General features: G+C 37.1%; 1 protein-coding gene across 2 annotated transcripts in view; it reads left to right on the top strand.

Moving 5' to 3' along the window:
• LOC127874528 (DNA polymerase alpha subunit B-like) overlaps positions 1-17,414 on the top strand; it is a 36,713-nt gene extending 19,299 nt beyond the window's left edge. For both annotated transcript variants that reach the window (XM_052418898.1, XM_052418897.1), the window contains exons 8-15: positions 944-1,108; positions 5,908-5,946; positions 8,301-8,374; positions 8,711-8,810; positions 10,081-10,187; positions 10,643-10,699; positions 15,109-15,235; positions 15,847-17,414. In XM_052418898.1, the coding sequence (XP_052274858.1) occupies positions 944-1,108; positions 5,908-5,946; positions 8,301-8,374; positions 8,711-8,810; positions 10,081-10,187; positions 10,643-10,699; positions 15,109-15,235; positions 15,847-15,996 (819 nt within the window). In that variant the 3' untranslated portion in view covers positions 15,997-17,414. The remainder of the gene's footprint in view (positions 1-943; positions 1,109-5,907; positions 5,947-8,300; positions 8,375-8,710; positions 8,811-10,080; positions 10,188-10,642; positions 10,700-15,108; positions 15,236-15,846) is intronic.
• The last annotated feature ends 1,166 nt before the right edge of the window (positions 17,415-18,580 follow it).

Genomic DNA, 18,580 nt, shown 5'->3' with positions numbered 1-18,580 from the left:
TTTATGAAACTTTTGTTCTTATAATAGCTTGAATGAGTTTGATAGAGGTTATTGTTCGTCAAAAAATATGGCCACCAGGGGGCAGGGCATTTCTCCCTATATGCAGTGGGGTTTTCACCATTTTGGGAATAGGGCCGGTCCCTTTGGATTGGTAAAAATGGGCGCATTTTATCTAAAATTTGGAAATCAGTATTGTTGTTGTTTTTCTTACAAATGCTTCAAAATTGAGAATTAAAGTGTGTTTATTATAATATTCACTAACGTTCAACTTATAGAAGTGGATGGGAGATAAACTAAAAAACTTTCCATGTGCATTGGCCATTGCCAGTAGATGACCCCCTATTGAAATTGGGGTCACTAGGACAAAGGTCAAGATCACTGTCACACTAAGAGTGAAAATCCTTTCCAATCAATAACTTGTGAACGGATTGACCAGTTGGCTTGATACCTCCCATCATCGGCATGTGCATACAACTTTAACCGTGATCTTATTTTGATTTATGGAATAATACATTTAATTGTTTGGGAGGGGGGGGCGACGCCCTTAAATAATATTGATATTAAGTATTTTCCTACGCGGCAGAGTGTTGCGCTACCTCTCCCTGGTATTTTGATTTATGAAATAATACATTTAATTGTTTGAGAGGGGGGGGGGGGGGCGACTCCCTTAAATAATATTGATATTAAGTATTTTCCTACGTGGTAGAGTGTTGCGCTACCTCTCCCAGGTATTTTGTTTTATGGAATAATACATTTAATTGTTTGGGAGGGGGGGCAACTCCCTTAAATAATATTGATATTAAGTATTTTCCTACGCGGCATAGTGTTGTGCTACCTCTCCCAGGTATTTTGATTTATGAAATAATACATTTAATTGTTTGGGAGGGGGGGGGGGGCGACTCCCTTAAATAATATTGATATTTAGTATTTTCCTACGCTGCAGAGTGTTGCGCTACCTCTCCCAGACTGCCCTGAGGAAGGTTCCAGTGGGCGACTAACCCTGCTGGTGGCTGCTGGCCCCTTCACCACCTCGGACAGTCTCTCTTACGAGCCCTTCACCGACCTTGTGGAGCAGATACGCCTTATGAGGCCAGACGTCTGCATTCTGGTACGGTTCACCCTTTATCTCTTGGATGTGAGCCTCGTTCTGGTGTTCTGAGAAAAACATGGCATATTGCATGTTAATGACATTTTTTATTTAAAGGAAGTTTATTTATAAGTGTCATCCATTATAAGCCTGTGTGGACTGCACAGGCTCAGTGATGTTTTGCCCATTACATGTACTTTATGAAGAAGGAAAAAAATCACTGAGGCTAATCAGAGAGGAGACTTAACGCATAAGCATTTAATATTTAATTTCTTAACCTGTTAGATACGCATTTTGACATATTTGTTGGCAATTTGAAGATCAAATTAAATTAAGGACCTTTCTTACTAGAATCAAGTTTTAAAGGCTTCATCATTCGACCCTTAGATACTGATTTACAGCAAACAGCATAGGCTGTTCTTGTTTTATGCTGATGGCTTTTGGGTGGGAAAGGGTTAAGAATTGGACTGGTTTTCCATTAAAATAAGTAATGCCCCAGACCTGCATCACCAAGCAAAATCTCTAAAAGTTGATAAGGAAAATTTTAACTTTCTCCACAAAATATCTGCATGACCTTTAAAAACTATGACATGTCAAAATCAACAATCATTTTGACAGGTCAAAGTCAAAGTGGACAATCAATGTTTGCAAATATTACTTAATGGACAATGTGAAAGTAATAGGTGATTGGTTGTGTCCAATCCATAATTCATGGTGCATGTTTGGATTTGATATACATGTAAATAGTCACAAATAATCACCATATCAAGAAGATATGTGTGCATGAATAATGTAACTTGTTTTAAGGTCAGGACTACAGTAGATGTTTGCTAGCTTGAACTAAGTTGCAAACTGAAAGGTAAAACCCAATAAGGTACAAGTCGAAATTTGTAACAAAGTCAGAAAGGTAAATACGTGTTTTTAACTCCATTAAATGCCTATATTTATTGCGCTAGATGATCAGGGCAACAGATAAGATTTCATGTCAATTAGTTTTCACTGCAAGTTTTTTGAAACAATTTTTTTTTTTCCTCGAATCAATTTGTCAAAAAAGTTTTTACAGTTTATACAAAACTTACCTTTATTTCTGGATAGCTCTTTAATTATGCTCCCCCAAAAAAAAATTGGGGGGGAGCATATAGTCGCCGCTTCTCTGTCTGTGTTTCCGTGCGTCTGTCCATGCACAATTTTTGTCCGGGCTATTTCTCAGCAACTAATAACCGGAATTCAATGAAACTTTATGGGAAGCTTCACGATCAAAAGGAGATGTGCATATTATCAGCGGGTTCTGGTCGGATGATTTTTTTACAGAGTTATGGCCCTTTGAAATTTTCCATTAACTGTACATATAGTGCAATTCTTGTCCGGGCTATTTCTCAGCAACTAATGACCGGAATTCAATGAAACTTTATGGGAAGCTTCACTACCAAGAGGAGATGTGCATATTATCAGCAGGTTCTGGTCGGATGAATTTTCACAGAGTTGTGGCCCTTTGAAATTTTCCACTGTACATATAGTGCAATTCTTGTCCGGGCTATTTCTCAGCAACTTATTACGGGAATTCAATGAAACTTTATGGGAAGCTTCACTACCAACAGGAAATGTGCATATTATCAGCCTGTTATGGTCGGATGATTTTTCACAGAGTGATGGCCCTTTGAAATTTTCCATTGTACATAGAGTGCAATTCTTGTCCGAGCTATTTCTCAGCAACTTATTACGGGAATTCAATGAAACTTTATGGGAAGCTTCACTACCAACAAGAGATGTGCATATTATCAGCCTGCTATGGTCGAATGATTTTTCACAGAGTAATGGCCCTTTGAAATTTTCTATAAACTGTACATATAGTGCAATTCTTGTCCGGGCTATTTCTCCCCAACTACTGACTGGAATTCAATGAAGCTTTATGGGAAGCTTAACTACCTTGAGGAGATGCGCATGTTATTTGTGGGTTCTGGTTAGATGATTTATTTAGAGAGTTATGGCCCTTTGAAATTTTTAAGTTGCTAAACCATCCATCATATTATTTTGTCCAAAGTTATGCCCCTTAAGACGTTTCCTTTTATCTGAATATATCGTGCAATATTGTGACAAAAAAAAACTTTGGAGAGCATCACCCGTCTCCGACGGTTTCTTGTTTTAGGCTTTGACGATTTGTAGCAATTCTAATTGCAATAAATTAACTAAAATAATAATGTATTCATATTGTCAATGTTTGTTTGTTTATATTAATAAATTCATTTAATTGTCTATTGACAAAGCATATATGATAATGAGTTCTTTTTTTAACACTCCTGTGTTTCAGTCTCAGAGCACACCTTTTTAGCTCTGGTTTTGAAATCCTGGATAGTCTACCCTTTCTCCTTTTCTTCTTGCTTAGCAACAGCTGAACTGCTTTGTGTGGATTAAATAATGACATGTCACACTTGGTCATAGCAATTAATATCAGTGTGTCAAGATTTTCTGGCTTAATAGACCCCCTGTACTTGTTCTTTATGCGGTTTTGGGTACTAAAACTTCTCTCACACTGGTAATTGAGAAGCACAGAGCTATCTTACAAAGCATAACAAATTCTGCCAAGTCTGCATGCATTAAGATGACCCTCTTACACAGATTCTGAAGTGAATAATTTTTGTATGAGCCCTGTAACATGCCCCTCATACTTGGCCACTGTTTTTAGCTCATCTGAGCACAACGTGCTCATGGTGAGCTTTTGTGATCGCCTTTTGTCTGTCATGCGTCGTCAACATTTGCCTTGTTAACTCTCTAGAGGCCACATTTATTGTCCAATCTTCATGAAATTTGGTCAGAAGAATTGTCTCAATGATATCTTGGATGAGTTCGAAAATAGTTAGTTTGCTTGAAAAACATGGCTGCCAAGGGGCGGGGCATTTTTCCTTATATGGCTATAGTAAAATCTTGTTAACACTATAGAGGCCACATTTATTTTCCAATCTTCATGAAACTTGCTCAGATGATTTGTCCCAATGATATCTTGAGTGAGTTCAAAAATGGTAACCTTTGCTTGAAAAACATGGCTGCCAAGGGGCGGGGCATTTTTCCTTATATGGCTATAGTAAAATCTTGTTAACACTCTAGAGGCCACATTGATAGTCCGATCTCCAGGAAACTTGATCAGGAGATTCATCCCAATAATATCTTGGATGAGTTTGAAAATGATGCTGGTTGGTTGAAAAACATGACCGCCAGAATAATTTCATATCATCATCTTCAATTTTTTGACTGGTATATACTGACTCTTCACCAACACTAGAGTTTGAAGCTTCTGCTATGGAATTAAACAAGTTTTTCTTCTCTGCATCCCTGTGTTCGGCACTGTTGTTATTTTTGACTTTCGTGTCCTTTTGAATGTTACATGACCCAGCCTTAGCCCATATTGTTTGAGCATTTCCTGTAATACAAATGGTACACTTAAGGTGCATTTGCGAGCCCTCTCCATGTAAGACAAGCCAGGGGAATTCCTTTTTCCACGTGGTTAATTGTTTCTCGGAAACTGAGTCGCCGCGGTGTTTTCCACTGAATTTTTATGCCCCCCTTCCAAGAAAAGGGGGTATATTGCTTTTCTCATTTCTGTCGGTCTGTCGGTCCGTCCACCAGGTGGTTGTCAGATGATAACTCAAGAACGCTTGGGCCTAGGATCATGAAACTTCATAGGTACATTGATCATGACTCGCAGATGACCCCTATTGATTTTGAGGTCACTAGGTCAAAGGTCAAGGTCACGGTGACCCGAAATAGTAAAATGGTTTCCGGATGAAAACTCAAGAGCCCATACGCCTAGGATCATGAAACTTCATGGGTAGATTGATCATGACTGGCAGATGACCCCTATTGATTTTTAGGTCACTAGGTCAAAGGTCAAGGTCACGGTGACCAGAAATAGTAAAATGGTTTTCGGATGAGAACTCAAGAACGCATATGCGTAGAATCATGAAACTTCATAGGTAGATTGATCATGACTCGCAGATGACCCCTATTGATTTTGAGGTCACAAGGTCAAAAGTCAAGGTCACGGTGACCCAAAATAGTAAAATGATTTTCGGATGATAACTCAAGAACGCTTTTGCCTAGAATCATGACACTTCATAGGTACAGTGATCGTTTTGCAGATGACCCCTATTGATTTGCATGTCACTAGGTCAAAGGTCAAGGTCAAAGTGACAAAAAACATATTCACACAATGTCTGCCACTACAACGGACAGCCCATATGGGGGGCATGCATGTTTTACAAACAGCCCTTGTTCCTTTTCTGTCACAACCTGTGAAATTAATTCCGATAACACACTCTCTACAACGTCTTTACCCGACGGTTCGTTTCGCGTTACAAATTGAAACATATTAGGCGCCGATGCCGCTAATGAAATTTTCTTAGCACGTCTGCGTTTAGAACTAGATGCCGACATTTTTGCGTACTTTTTTAGACTGAAGAAATTTTTTATGTAGACACCGTTTTGGAACCAGTGTTCATATAAACTTTTCACTAATATTACGACCGCACTAAAGGTTACAATGTACATATTCAAATCAAACACAGTACGAATCGGTAAAATAAAACGACAAAGAATCGATTTCAATTCATTTTCCAATTTCGTTATCGTTTAGTTTAATTTTTTTCAATTCGTTTTCTGTTAAATACAAATGGTAAAAACGATAAAAGGATCTTTATCTGTTGCCCTGGATGATAGTTTCATTATTATACACATTATGTCTGTATCACAATAGTGATTTCTGTGTCCAGGGACATGAAGTGGGGACATCCATGTCTTGTAGACTCATTTCTAGTTTCTATTTTTAGATGGGCCCATTTGTCGATGGCAAAAATACAGAAATAGAGGTAGGTTCTTCAATAATGATATAACAAAAATAAGGCTACATTTTTTTAACCCCAACGCCACCTCAAATACAGCTCAAACATGGGAATATTCATGTTGTGAAATTGTGATTATCAAGATCTCATTTCAATCTTCATTCGTCTTTAAATCGCTAATAAATAAAATGTTTCATAAGTTCAACATTTATGTACTCTTAACTAAGTGTACCCCTTTGCACATGGTGATGGTAAATTTGGCAATATTCTGTATTCCAAAAGGGGCTTAGAAAAAACTACAGATCTTACTCTAAGATCTATGAGCACAAAAGAGTGTTGTTAATATGGGGTAGGTTTGAACATGGAAGAGTGCTATTGACATTCACTAATAATTTAATGAATCAATGGAATGTGTTAGCCTTGTAATGCTCGTTAACGAGGTTTTAGAGCTATATATTATTAGCTCATCTATTTTTTGAAAAAAAATTATGAGCTATTGTCATCACCTTGGCGTCGGCGTCGGCGTCCGGTTAAGTTTTGCGTTTAGGTCCACTTTTCTCAGAAAGTATCAATGCTATTGCATTCAAACTTGGTACACTTACTTACTATCATGAGGGGACTGAGCAGGCAAAGTTAGATAACTCTGGCGTGCATTTTGACTGAATTATGTGCCCTTTTTATACTTAGAAAATTGAAAATTTTGGTTAAGTTTTGCGTTTAGGTCCACTTTTTTCAGAAAGTATCAATGCTATTGCATTCAAACTTGGTACACTTACTTACTATCATGAGGGGACTGGGCAGGCAAAGTTAGATAACTCTGGCGTGCATTTTGACAGAATTATGTGCCCTTTTTATACTTAGAAAATTGAAAATTTTGGTTAAGTTTTGTGTTAAGGTCCATTTTATTCCTTAAGTATCAAAGCTATTGCTTTCATACTTGCAACACTTACTAACTACCGTAAGGGGACTGTGCAGGCAAAGTTATGTAACTCTGACTGGCATTTGGACGGAATTATGGGCCCTTTATACTTAGAAAATTGAAAGTTTGGTTAAGTTTTGTGTTTTGGTCCACTTTACCCCTAAAGTATCATAGATATTGCTTTCATACTTGGAACACTCGCAAACTATCATAAGGGTACAGTAAAAGGACAAGTTGCATAACTCTGGATGTCATTTTTACGGAATTATGGCCCTTTTTTGACTTAGTAACTTTGAATATATGGTTAAATTTTGTGTTTCGATCCACTTTACTTCTTAAGTATCAAGGCTATTGCTTTCAAACTTCAAATACTTTCATGCTATCATGAGGTTACTGTACCTGGCAAGTTGAATTTTACCTTGACCTTTGAAATACCTTTACTCTCAAGGTCAAATTATTAAATTTCTCTAAAATTGCCATAACTTCTTTATTTATGATTAGATTTGATTGATACTTTGACAAAACTACTCTTACCTGACATACCACAATAGACTCCACCCAAACCATCGCCCGTGCCCCCCCCCAACCCCCCCCCCCCCTATTATTTTTTTTTTTTTTTTTTTTTTTTTTTTTAAGATCATGTCACAAATGACCACCACACCCTCACACTATACCCCCCCCCCCCCCACCCCACCCCCTCCCCAATTTTTTTTTTAAACGGTTAAAAAACAAAACTATTTATTTTGATTATTTTATGTTTGAAATACCGTCCAACCATCGCACCCAATAACCCCCCTCCCACCCCCCCTCCCCCCACCCGAATCCCCCCCCCCCCCTATTTTTTTTTTTTTTTTTTTTTAAGATCATCTCACAAATTACCACCACACCCTCACACTATACCCCCCCACCTCACCCCCCCCCCCCAATTTTTTTTTATGAAACGGTTAAAAAACACAAATATTTATTTTTATTTTTTTATGTTTGAAATACCGTCCAACCATCGCACCCAAGAATCCCCCCCCACCCCCCCACCCCCCCCCCCCCCACCCCCCGATTTTTTTCCTTTATTCGCATTTTTGGAAGAAAATGTAATAAATGTCCACACCCCCACACAATGCACCGCTCTTCACTCCACCCCTCCCTCCTTTGTGATTGAAAATGAGAGTCCCTTCACCTTTAAAAAGAAAAGAGATGAGCGGTCTGCACCCGCAAGGCGGTGCTCTTGTTATTTATTTGCATTCGGATATTTTCCAAAGTAGTTAAATTCCAGAAGATTTTCATATTGATTGTGTTGATCAACCTACAGGCCTAAGGAGGCTGGGCAATTTCTAGATCTTTTCCTACTTATAACTTTTTGTTTGATGCATCATACAATGACTTCAACAACACTATAGTACCCACCAGTAAATGTTTTATTCTTTCATATTTGCCTGCTTTGTAAATGGAAGTTCTATTATTGCAGAATGGAAATTGCCCTGTGTCCTATGATGCCATATTCCATGCCAAACTGGAAGAGATTGCAAATGCAACAGAAAAGTAAGTTGCTGAAGATTAAGTTCAAAGATTCAGATGATTTGAACAATAATACCTCCTTAAACAATTAAATAAAACGCAGTAGAATAAAACTTATTTAGAAATATTTACCTGGAACATGTGGAAATTTGAGCAAAAAAGAAAAAGGAACTTTAGTGTTACTTGACACAAAAGTCAGCATCAGTAAAACAATACTTTAAGACAGCTGTAAATTTAGGATTTTAGATAAACAATATGTAGAAAATCTGTTTCTTTAATAGTTGTATGTGTACAGTTTAACATTGAAAGAGCTGAACACTAGAATAATGCCTTTCAAGTGTAATTGTACGTATGTTCCAGTTTAAATGTTCAAATGGTGTTGATATCTTCATCACGGGATCTTCATCATGACCCTGTGTATCCAACACCACCATATCGACTGGAAAACTTCAGGCACAAGGTAAAAAAAACAATTCTTGATAATTGTGATTTGCAGGTTACAGTTTGCAGTTGACAGTGTTTATTTTGTATCATTTTTGGTATTTTGTCAATTTAAGCCAATTGCGATAATCTGATTAACTTTGAAAATGCCCTCTACATCAAAATTTGTTTGTTACAAATAGGTTTCAAATGTATTGCGCCATATTTGAATGTGTTAAAGACAATTAGTGTTAGTGTTTTACCCAGGAGGGCCTAGGGGCATGGCAAAGTAAATTCAAAAAGGGCATTTTAACATTTGGTTCATTTAACAAAGGGACACAATTGCGCAAAAATCCAATTTTGAGGAAAACTTCAGCATGTTAGTGGCAGTTTGGGGAAAGTATTAACAGCTATAAACATGCACTGTTTAGTGTTATTGATGTATTTAACAGAGTATATTTAATTTTTACTTATAAATATATTTCATTTCCCCTTACATGGTATAGCAAAGTAATGTACTGAGTGACGATGGAATGCAGATGAATATGCAGATTCACTAACATATAAATCAAGCCATGTTTTGTCTTTTTTTCCATTTTGAACAATTATCTTGTAAAATGTTTTCAAACACTTGTTTTTTTGACATACATACACTGTCTAAATTTGCAAAAAAAAATTGTTGATTTGTATCTTAAACGTATTCTCCATATATTGTCTTTTAATATTGAGGTATGCAAGGTGTATGCAATTCAATTTTAAATCGTGAATGCCCGACTTTATTAGGGAATGAACAGTAAGTCTGATGTTGTTAGGTCTCATTGGGAAATTTCCATCATTTGAAACATGCACACATATTTGTTTCCTGTAAAAAATATCATTATGATCATTGAACTCATATGATATATACAAACGTATGTTTTTATGCCCCCGAAGGAGGGCAAAAAGTGATCGCTTTGTCCGTCTGTCTGTCTGTCACACTTTGCGTTTAGGTTTCGAAAAATGCCCATAACTTCTATGTCCCTTCAGATGTAACATCCATATTTGGTATGCATGTGTATATGGACATACACACACAAATGTTTACCCCCTTGAACTTAGGGTCCGGATTTAGGTTTCGAGAAATGTGTTTAGGTTTAGAAAAATGCTCATAATTTCAATCAAAGCGTTTATCGGGGGCAGATGTCATCCTATGGAGACAGCTCTTGTTTATTGTTTAAAGTATAGGCAAGTTTGTGGTCAAAATTGATTGTTTTCAAGTTTTCAACTTTGAATTTCTATTCCATGACTATAACAACATCCTTTTTTTTCAGCATGTAAAATGCTTCTCTGATCCTTGTACCTTGAAGATCAACGACATCGTGTTTGGTCTCACATCAACAGATGTTATGTTCCACTTAGGAAATGAAGAGATCGCTTTGTAAGTCATAGTCTCCAATGGACTGTAAGTCGCTGTTTAGTACACGCAAATTTGTGTGATAAACAATGACTTTATTGTTTTGGCATATACACAACTATTTAATGTAAGCAAGGATTCTCTGTCGGCTTTAAATCTTTAAAAAAAAATTCTTGAGAAGCAAACGCAGGGACTCATTTTGGTGTGCCATATACATGTACTTAAACATTACTAGTTTAAACCTATTTATTTTAGCTTGATTAAGTCGAGAACCTAAGGCTTATTGAAATGCGCTCAAGTCCGTTTCCTGGGACTAAGAACCAGCACTTGGTGTCTTTTGAGATCAAAGAACACACTTACAATCGGGTTCAAACCGGTACTAGGTGGACACCACATCCACTATGCTAAGGCGACTTGAACATTAACATTATTGAACTATTTTTTAAAAAGATATGTCAGGACTGTTTGTCCCGTTTCAGTCCCTCTGGTAGTGACAGACTAGGTCGTCTGACTCAACATCTGCTGACACAGCATAGGTAGGCTGGAATACATGAGAGTGTGCATTAGTTCTTTGGGAAGGTTTGTTCATATTTGAACTTAGATCTGGGAAAACGGTTTGCACCGGCTAACCATGGACGACACTTTCTGCCAAGACTGGATTTTTGTTATGAAGAGACTTTTTAACCAGGTTTTCCGAAGGAAAAAACTGGTTATTAGATTGGCGAATGCGGGCGGGCGGGCTGGCTGGCTGGTGGGCGGGCGGGCGGAACAAGCTTGTCTGGGCCATAACTATGTCGTTCATTGTCAGATTTTAAAATCATTTGGCACATTTGTTCACCATCATTGGACGGTGTGTCGCGCGAAATAATTACGTCGATATCTCCAAGGTCAAGGTCACACTTTTAGTTCAAAGGTCAAAAATGGCCATAAATGAGCTTGTCCTGGCCATAACTATATCATTCATTGTGAGATTTTAAAATCATTTGGCACATTTGTTCACCATCATGGGACGGTGTGTCGCACGAAAGAATCACGTCAATATCTCCAATGTCAAGGTCGCCACGACTAAAAATATATTATTTTTTTTAAAAACAAACTTACAAAGGGGGTTAATTTTGTTTGTTCATTTCAAAAGTTCAGTTTGAGTTCTCTCCCTTTATCAGATTTTTTTTTCACAATGAAAACCTGGTTTTGTGACAATTTTGTCCCTTGTTTTTAATTTTAATAAAAATGGAAAGAGTTGTCACAGACAGCCTGTTGACTTCACAGGCTTATTTGGTATGATACTTTACGCAAATGTATATAGCCCCCTTTTTCCTGAAAAAAGCTCACTTGGACTTGCCATGTTTAACAGTATTTCAGTTTTATCATGGCAGTCAGTTAAGCTACTCACACGGTTCCTGGGTAAGCCAGTTAACCAGTAGTAAGGGCCAGTAAATGCCCTCTTTGAATTGGAGTTTAGGAGGACAGGGCCAAAAAACCCTTCTTCCCAAGGGGCCTCTTTTTTTTCCCCTTAACCAAAAAGGCCCTTTTCCGTACAGAAAATTTCCTTAAAATCATGCATTTTTTCTCTAAATTTCCAATCTACCTCAGTATTTTTCATTCCCCAAAGCCAGAAAATTGTGTGTTTTTTTCCTCGAAAAAAGGCTGTGACCATTTCCCCAAAGTTGGCGTTTTGGCCCTGGAGGAGTACGACCAACAGATTAATTTCTTGACCGACTCCAACACAAATTATGTGGCTAGGTAAGGAATCGAACATAGGATCCTCGGTTTTTTATCCCCCCCCCCCCCCCCCCAGTTCGTTTAAGATCAATAACTCGTCAACGGATTTACAGATTGGCTTGATACTTCACATGTGCATTGGCCTTGGACAGTAGATGACCCCTACAGAAATTGGGGTCAGTATGTCAAAGGTCACTGTCACAATAAGTGTGTAAATCATTTCCAATCAATAACTAGTCAACAAATTGCCCAATTGGCTTGATACTTCACATGTGCATTGGCCTTGCACAGTAGACGACCCCTATTGAATTGGGGTCACTAGGTCAAAGGTCAAGGTCACTGTCTTAATAAGTGTGAAAATCATTTCTGATCAATGACTGGTCAACCAATTAACCCATTAGCTTGAAACTTCCCATGTGCATTTGCCTTGGACAGTAGATGACTCCTATTCAAATTGGGGTCACTTGGTCAAGGTCATTGTCACATTATGTTTGAAAATCATTTCCAATCAATAACTCGTCAACGAATAAACCGATTGACTTGATACTTCACATTTGCATTGGCCATGGACAGTAGATGACCTCTATTGAAATTGGGGTCACAAGTTCAAAGCCCTGTTGGGGGGCATATGTCTCCGACCGCGGAACTCTCGTTAGTTTAGTGCTCTACTAAGTAAAATCTAGCGAGCAAGGATCTTCCTTTTGGCTGAGAATTATAAGCTTTTGAAATTGGGTCTTTCTACACAGCATGGATATAAACAAATTATCAATAATGAATGACTTTAATAACAAGAGGGCCAGAAAGGCCCAAAGTCGCTCACCTGAGATAAAAAGAAATGACCTGTTCTTTGCAGCCCAAAATATCAATGAAACAAATGTTCTAACCAAGTTTCATGAAGAATGTACAACAAATGGCCCCTTGGCGGTCATGTTTTTTTAACAGACCTGAACCATTTTTTAACTCTTCCAAGATATGTCCAAATTTCATGAAGATTGGGCAAAAAATGTGTCTTCTAGACTGTTCACATGTTTTCACTATATACATGTAAAGAAAACTGCCCCACTCCCTGGCGGCCATGTTTTTTCACTAATCACAACCATTTTCAAACTCGTCCGAGACATCCACATAACTAATGTTTTGACAAAATTTCAAGATGATTAGGCAAAAAATGTGCCTTCTAGAGTGTTCACAAGCATTTTTACTATATAAATACAGCGTATAAGGAAAAAGACCCCCCCTGGCGACCATGTTTTTTTACCGATCCAAACCATTATCGAACTCAACTGTCGTATCCAGGTGTGGTAGTGCGGTCTCCTTCGCTTACGCAAATGAACCGGTCACAGGACGGTTACAAGTTATGTAACTTTGTGAGCACTTATGTAATGCGGAAATATTTATTTGACGAACGCTTATTTCTGGTCTGGATGACACCACTGACTGGTTGTAATTCAATTAACTAAAGGCGTCCAGCAAGAGACGCCTGAATAAACTCAAAGAATTTATTTATAAGTGAAAACCAAAGCAGCTTTAACAAAAATAACTACTTTTTATTCCAAGAACTCGGAAAATGAAGAACAATGACAGAATTAAAAACAGGCACAAGCCAAGTCTAAGGAATCTAAGTATCGTTACAAAAATGAACAACATACAGCAAATACCTTAATGAATGTAAAAAGAAATTCACAATCTGTCAAAAAACTGATATAAATATTAGTTACTGTAAGTCTAGAAAGTGCTTCAAAAATCTAGTTTACAAAATAGGTCTAACTTAATCTAAAGAACAATATTTATGGAGATTAGGAAACTTCAGTGAATCAAATGTAAAAATAAGAAGAATTTACTAAAGTTATTGAAATACAATAATTGAAATACAATAGAGTCTTTCTAATTTAGAAAATACCAAATAAAAATAATCTAAATAATAAGAATAATTTAGTATTATTATAATGCCAAAATGTCTTGATGCTGGTGTTAAAATAATTTAGAGTTTAATTATTTCAAAATTCCAACCTTTTTCAAGAGCTGTTACCTTTTCAAGAAAGCATCAAGAGGTGATTAAATCAGCCAAAACAGCTTATTTTATACAGTTCAGAAGAGATCACTGGCAGAGTAGTATATTTTCCCTCAGAACAGTCCATTTATCAATGATCAATATCTTCCCAAATTCCAGAGCAGAACTAAAAATCGATTACTGAACCAGGTTAAACAAGGGAGATAAATACTGCAAAATCATGTACATGTTGTCTTTCTTTCAGCTAAATCTTAGTTGATAGGCTTATCATAAGTGCTAATGGCTAAAACAGTTATGTTAATTATGAAAATTCTGTGTTATGAAAAACTCCATAATACAGTTAATGTTACATAATAATGGCATAATAAAACCAAACTTTACTACACAGGAAACAAATGTTCTGACTAAATTTCATGAAGATTGGGCAAACTAGAGTGTTAATAAGATTTTACTAAAGCCACATATAGCCATATAAGGGAAAATGCCCCACCCCTTGGCAGCCATGTTTTTCAAGCAAAGGTTACTATTTTTGAACTCGTCCAAGATATCATTGGGACAAGTCTTCTGAGCAAGTTTCATGAAGATCTGAAAATAAATGTGGCATCTAGAGTGTTAACAAGGTTTTACTATAGCCATATAAGGAAAAATGCCCTGCCCCCTGGCGGCCATGTTTTTCAACCAACCGGCATCATTTTCGAACTCGTCCAAGATATTATTGGGTTGAATCTTCTGACCAAGTTTTATGAAGATCAGACAATAAATGTGGCCTCTAGAGTGTTAACAAGATTTTACTATAGCCATATAAGGAAAAACGCCCCGCCCCTTGGCAGCCATGTTTTTCAAGCAAATGTAACCATTTTCGAACTCATCCAAGATATCATTGGGACCAATCTTCTGACCAAATTTCATGAAGATTGGACAATAAATGTGGCCTCTAGAGTGTCAACAAGGCAAATGTTGACGCCGGACGATGCAGGATGGACGGCGGACAAAAGGCGATCACAAAATCTCACCATGAGCACGTTGTGCTCAGGTGAGCTAATAATGTTAACAATAATGACAATCTAGTCTTAGAATGTTATATTTGGATTTTAGGAGTGTTTTTCCATAACCATTACCCCAGTTAGAATTATATTATTCTGGCCATTTTACATGTGCATTTACTTTTTAATCTCCATAGCTAGTATATTGTTAAAACTTCTTCTTTTGCAGTTACTACCCTCTGTGCCCACCAAACGAGGAAATGTGTGTCGACTTTGAGAAATTTCAGACCACATGTTTTCTGCCCACAACCCCGCATGTCCTTGTGGTGCCATCGGAATTTAAACAGTTTGTCAAGGTAAACATGATGCATAACATGCATCTTGTTCTGAGAAGACAGGAGTAAATGCATGTGTGTAAAGTTTCATCCAAGATGAGCCTGTGCAATATGCACAGGCTAATCAGAGATGACACTTTCCACTTTAATGGAATATTTTATTAAAAAGTTTATTAACAAAAATCTGTTTTAGGTGCAAAGTGTTGTCCCTGATTAGCCTGTGCATACTGAACAGGCTTATCTTGGAAGACACTTTACACTCATGTATTAAGTCCCATTTTCCCAGAACGAGTCACACGTCATCAAGGTTCATTAGGGCTGAATTGGTTATACCCCGACTGCCCGCCATTGGAAGACAAGTATTTTGCATTGTCAGTGTTCTCCTTGTCTGTGGGTATTCAGATAAACCTGCTTACATGTGAACAATTGCAATTAAGTATGACATTTTTTCCATGTCTATTACTGAAACATTTAGAACAATATTAAAATATTCATATCTCTGATCTCTTGTAAATTATAATCAATAATCTACCTAACCCATCAAAGAACCTTTTAAATTGCAAGACACTGTTATGCCAAAATACTCATTTCAGTTCACTGAGTACTTGCATATGATCTTGCTCCATTTCCAGGACATAAAGGGCTGTTGCTGCATCAATCCAGGTCGCTTGACTAAGGGACTCACTGGCAGCACATTTGCCAAGATTGCGATTCAAACAAATAAGCTTTCCAGTAGACAGTCGCTTGTTAAAAACATAACTGCTCAGGTCCTTAGAATATGATGCTACTTGAACTGTTTTTTTCCTGTGTGTGTGATTGTTTCCATCAGTGAAATATGGAGATATTGCGTGTTTTGTGTTCAATGGTAAGCTACTGTGGTCATCATCATCTGCTGTCACACGTCTGTTGTGTTGGGTCATCATTTTACCCCCTCTGAAATTTCTTGTTGGAGTATGACCAATACTTGATGATAATTTGTCTTGATGGTCCTTGACTTAATTGTTTTCTACCAAACAGATGTCTATTAAAATATGACCGCCATGGCAAACAAAGCTGAATTAAATGTACTAGCAAACTTTGAAAATCTTTAAATCTGAAAAATTGAGATTAATTTCAAAATGCTATTCACAGAAATGTTTAAAGTCTAAACTTCTAGCAAATTCCTGAAAAAAATATTTTGAATTGTTATGAAAAAAAACTTGCTTCAAGGCAGTTTTGGTGATCTGACGTCTACCAAATTCCAAATAATTTTGATTAGAAAAACGTGGCTTCCAGGCAGGGCTGAGATATCCTCAGGAGTAACTTGGCTAATTTGAGGACATTTAACATTTTAAGAAATTAATTAATTAATTTTAAAATAACTAAGAAATGTTGCTAGGGTGACCCTCTATAAGTCCTATGAGTTATTCTGATTTGTTAGAAAATATGTCACTTTTCCTTGTATTGTGGGTTAAAACCTTTGTGTACATCTTTGAAAATGCTTACAGACTTTTACTCTAGACTACAGATATATTCCTTGGATGAGCTGGTATCAAATACTTATTTTTAAATAATACATATATTATTTAATTATTAAGCCCCCTTTGAAGAAGTGATATTGGGGTCACTAGGTCAATGGCACAATAAGTTTGAAAATCATTTCTGATCAATAACTCAACAAATTGACCTATTGGCTTGATACTTGAGATGTGCATTGGCCTCGGATAGAAGATGACCCATATTGAATTTGGGGTCACTAGGTCAAAGGTCACAATGAGTGTGAAAATAGTTTCTGATCAATAACTCTTTAACGAATTGAATGATTGGCTTGATACTAAAGATGTGCATTGGCCTTGGACAGTAGATGACCCCTATTGAAATTGGGGCCAGAATGGCGAGTTCAAAGCCCTGTTTGGTGGGCATGTCTCCGAAGGCGGAACTCTTGTTTTGATGTGTGAAACAAACAACCATGGGGCAATATAACTGTTCTAATATATAGATATAAAAAACCAACATTTCAGGCTTCTGAAATGATTTCGAAAGTACATGTACTTATATTCCTTACAAGATAATGCTAGGGGTATATTTTATTTTGTTCAAACTGTAGTGCTCTAAATGTAGACATATGATGGCACTGTTATTGTAGTGTTATTTATTGTAAATATCCTGTTGTAAATGTGTAATCAGTAAAACAACTGAAATAAAGGATTTTAACAACCTGTTCATTGACCATTTTCTTAACAAATATAAAAAGTAAACAAAAAGTTCCTTAAAACTTTGCCTATGGTAAAGCTCAACAACATGAAAGTTGTCGCTGTTGTGTAATGGATGTGGTATCCGCCTAGCAACTGGGAGGTCACAGGATCAATCACTTGGAGCGTTCTTTAGATCTCCCCCCATAGACTCCAAACAAGTACTGGTTCTTGGCCCAGGAAATGGACCTGAGAGCATTTCAAATAATTAGTAAGTTTTTTATATGCAATCGAGCTTAAATGTGTCGCGTTCTGGGAAAACTGGGCATAATGCATGTGCGTAGTGTCGTCCCAGATAAGCCTGTGCAGTCCGCACAGGCTAATCAGGGACGACACTTTCCACTTTTATGACATTTTTCGCTTAAATAAAGTCTCTTCTTAGCAAAAATCCAATTTAGGCGTAAAGTCTTGTCCCTGATTAGCTTGTACGGACTGCACAGGCTAATCTGGGACGACACTTAACGCACATGCATTATGCCCAGTTTTCTCAGAACATGACTCAAATAAATAGGTTTAAAACAAAACATGAAAGTGGTCTGCGTTTATCTGTTCAACTTGTGCAGTTGGAGGTCTCAAACTTATTGCTATGTAAATATGAGCAGTATTACAGTGTAGTAGGAATCGGTGGGGTACATTGACAGGTTATAAACCTACAAGGGGGAAAAAGACTGGGCTGATAATGCATTGTGGAAGGTTTAAAAATTTCTGTAGCTGCGACATAGCTGTTTATATCACACAACTTTTATCTATTATTGCTTTGATTTCCATCATGACTAGTGCTTTTATTCTTCTGTGTTGGAAATTATAACAAGCACAATCACCATTTTAAAAAGCTTGTACATTTCATAACCTGCGACTTTTTTATTTGTGATGCATTGTATTATTTATTAATCCCCTACCGATGAAACCCAGAGGGACTTAAAGTTTACGCTCTGTGTGTCTGTCAGTCAGTCTCACTTTTCTGGATCCTGCGATAACTTTAAAAGTTCTTCATATCTTTTCATGAAACTTGAAACATAGACAGATGGAAAAATGGAGATTATGCATGTCATTTCATTTCGTTCCTACGTCAAGAATTCTGGTTGCTATGGCAACAAATAGACTAGAAATATTGCTGAAAATGGTGGAGTTTTAC

The sequence above is a fragment of the Dreissena polymorpha genome, chromosome 3 (genome assembly GCF_020536995.1).
Source record: "Dreissena polymorpha isolate Duluth1 chromosome 3, UMN_Dpol_1.0, whole genome shotgun sequence".
Lineage (NCBI taxonomy): Eukaryota > Metazoa > Mollusca > Bivalvia > Myida > Dreissenidae > Dreissena > Dreissena polymorpha.
This window is presented reverse-complemented; position numbering and strand designations above follow the sequence as displayed.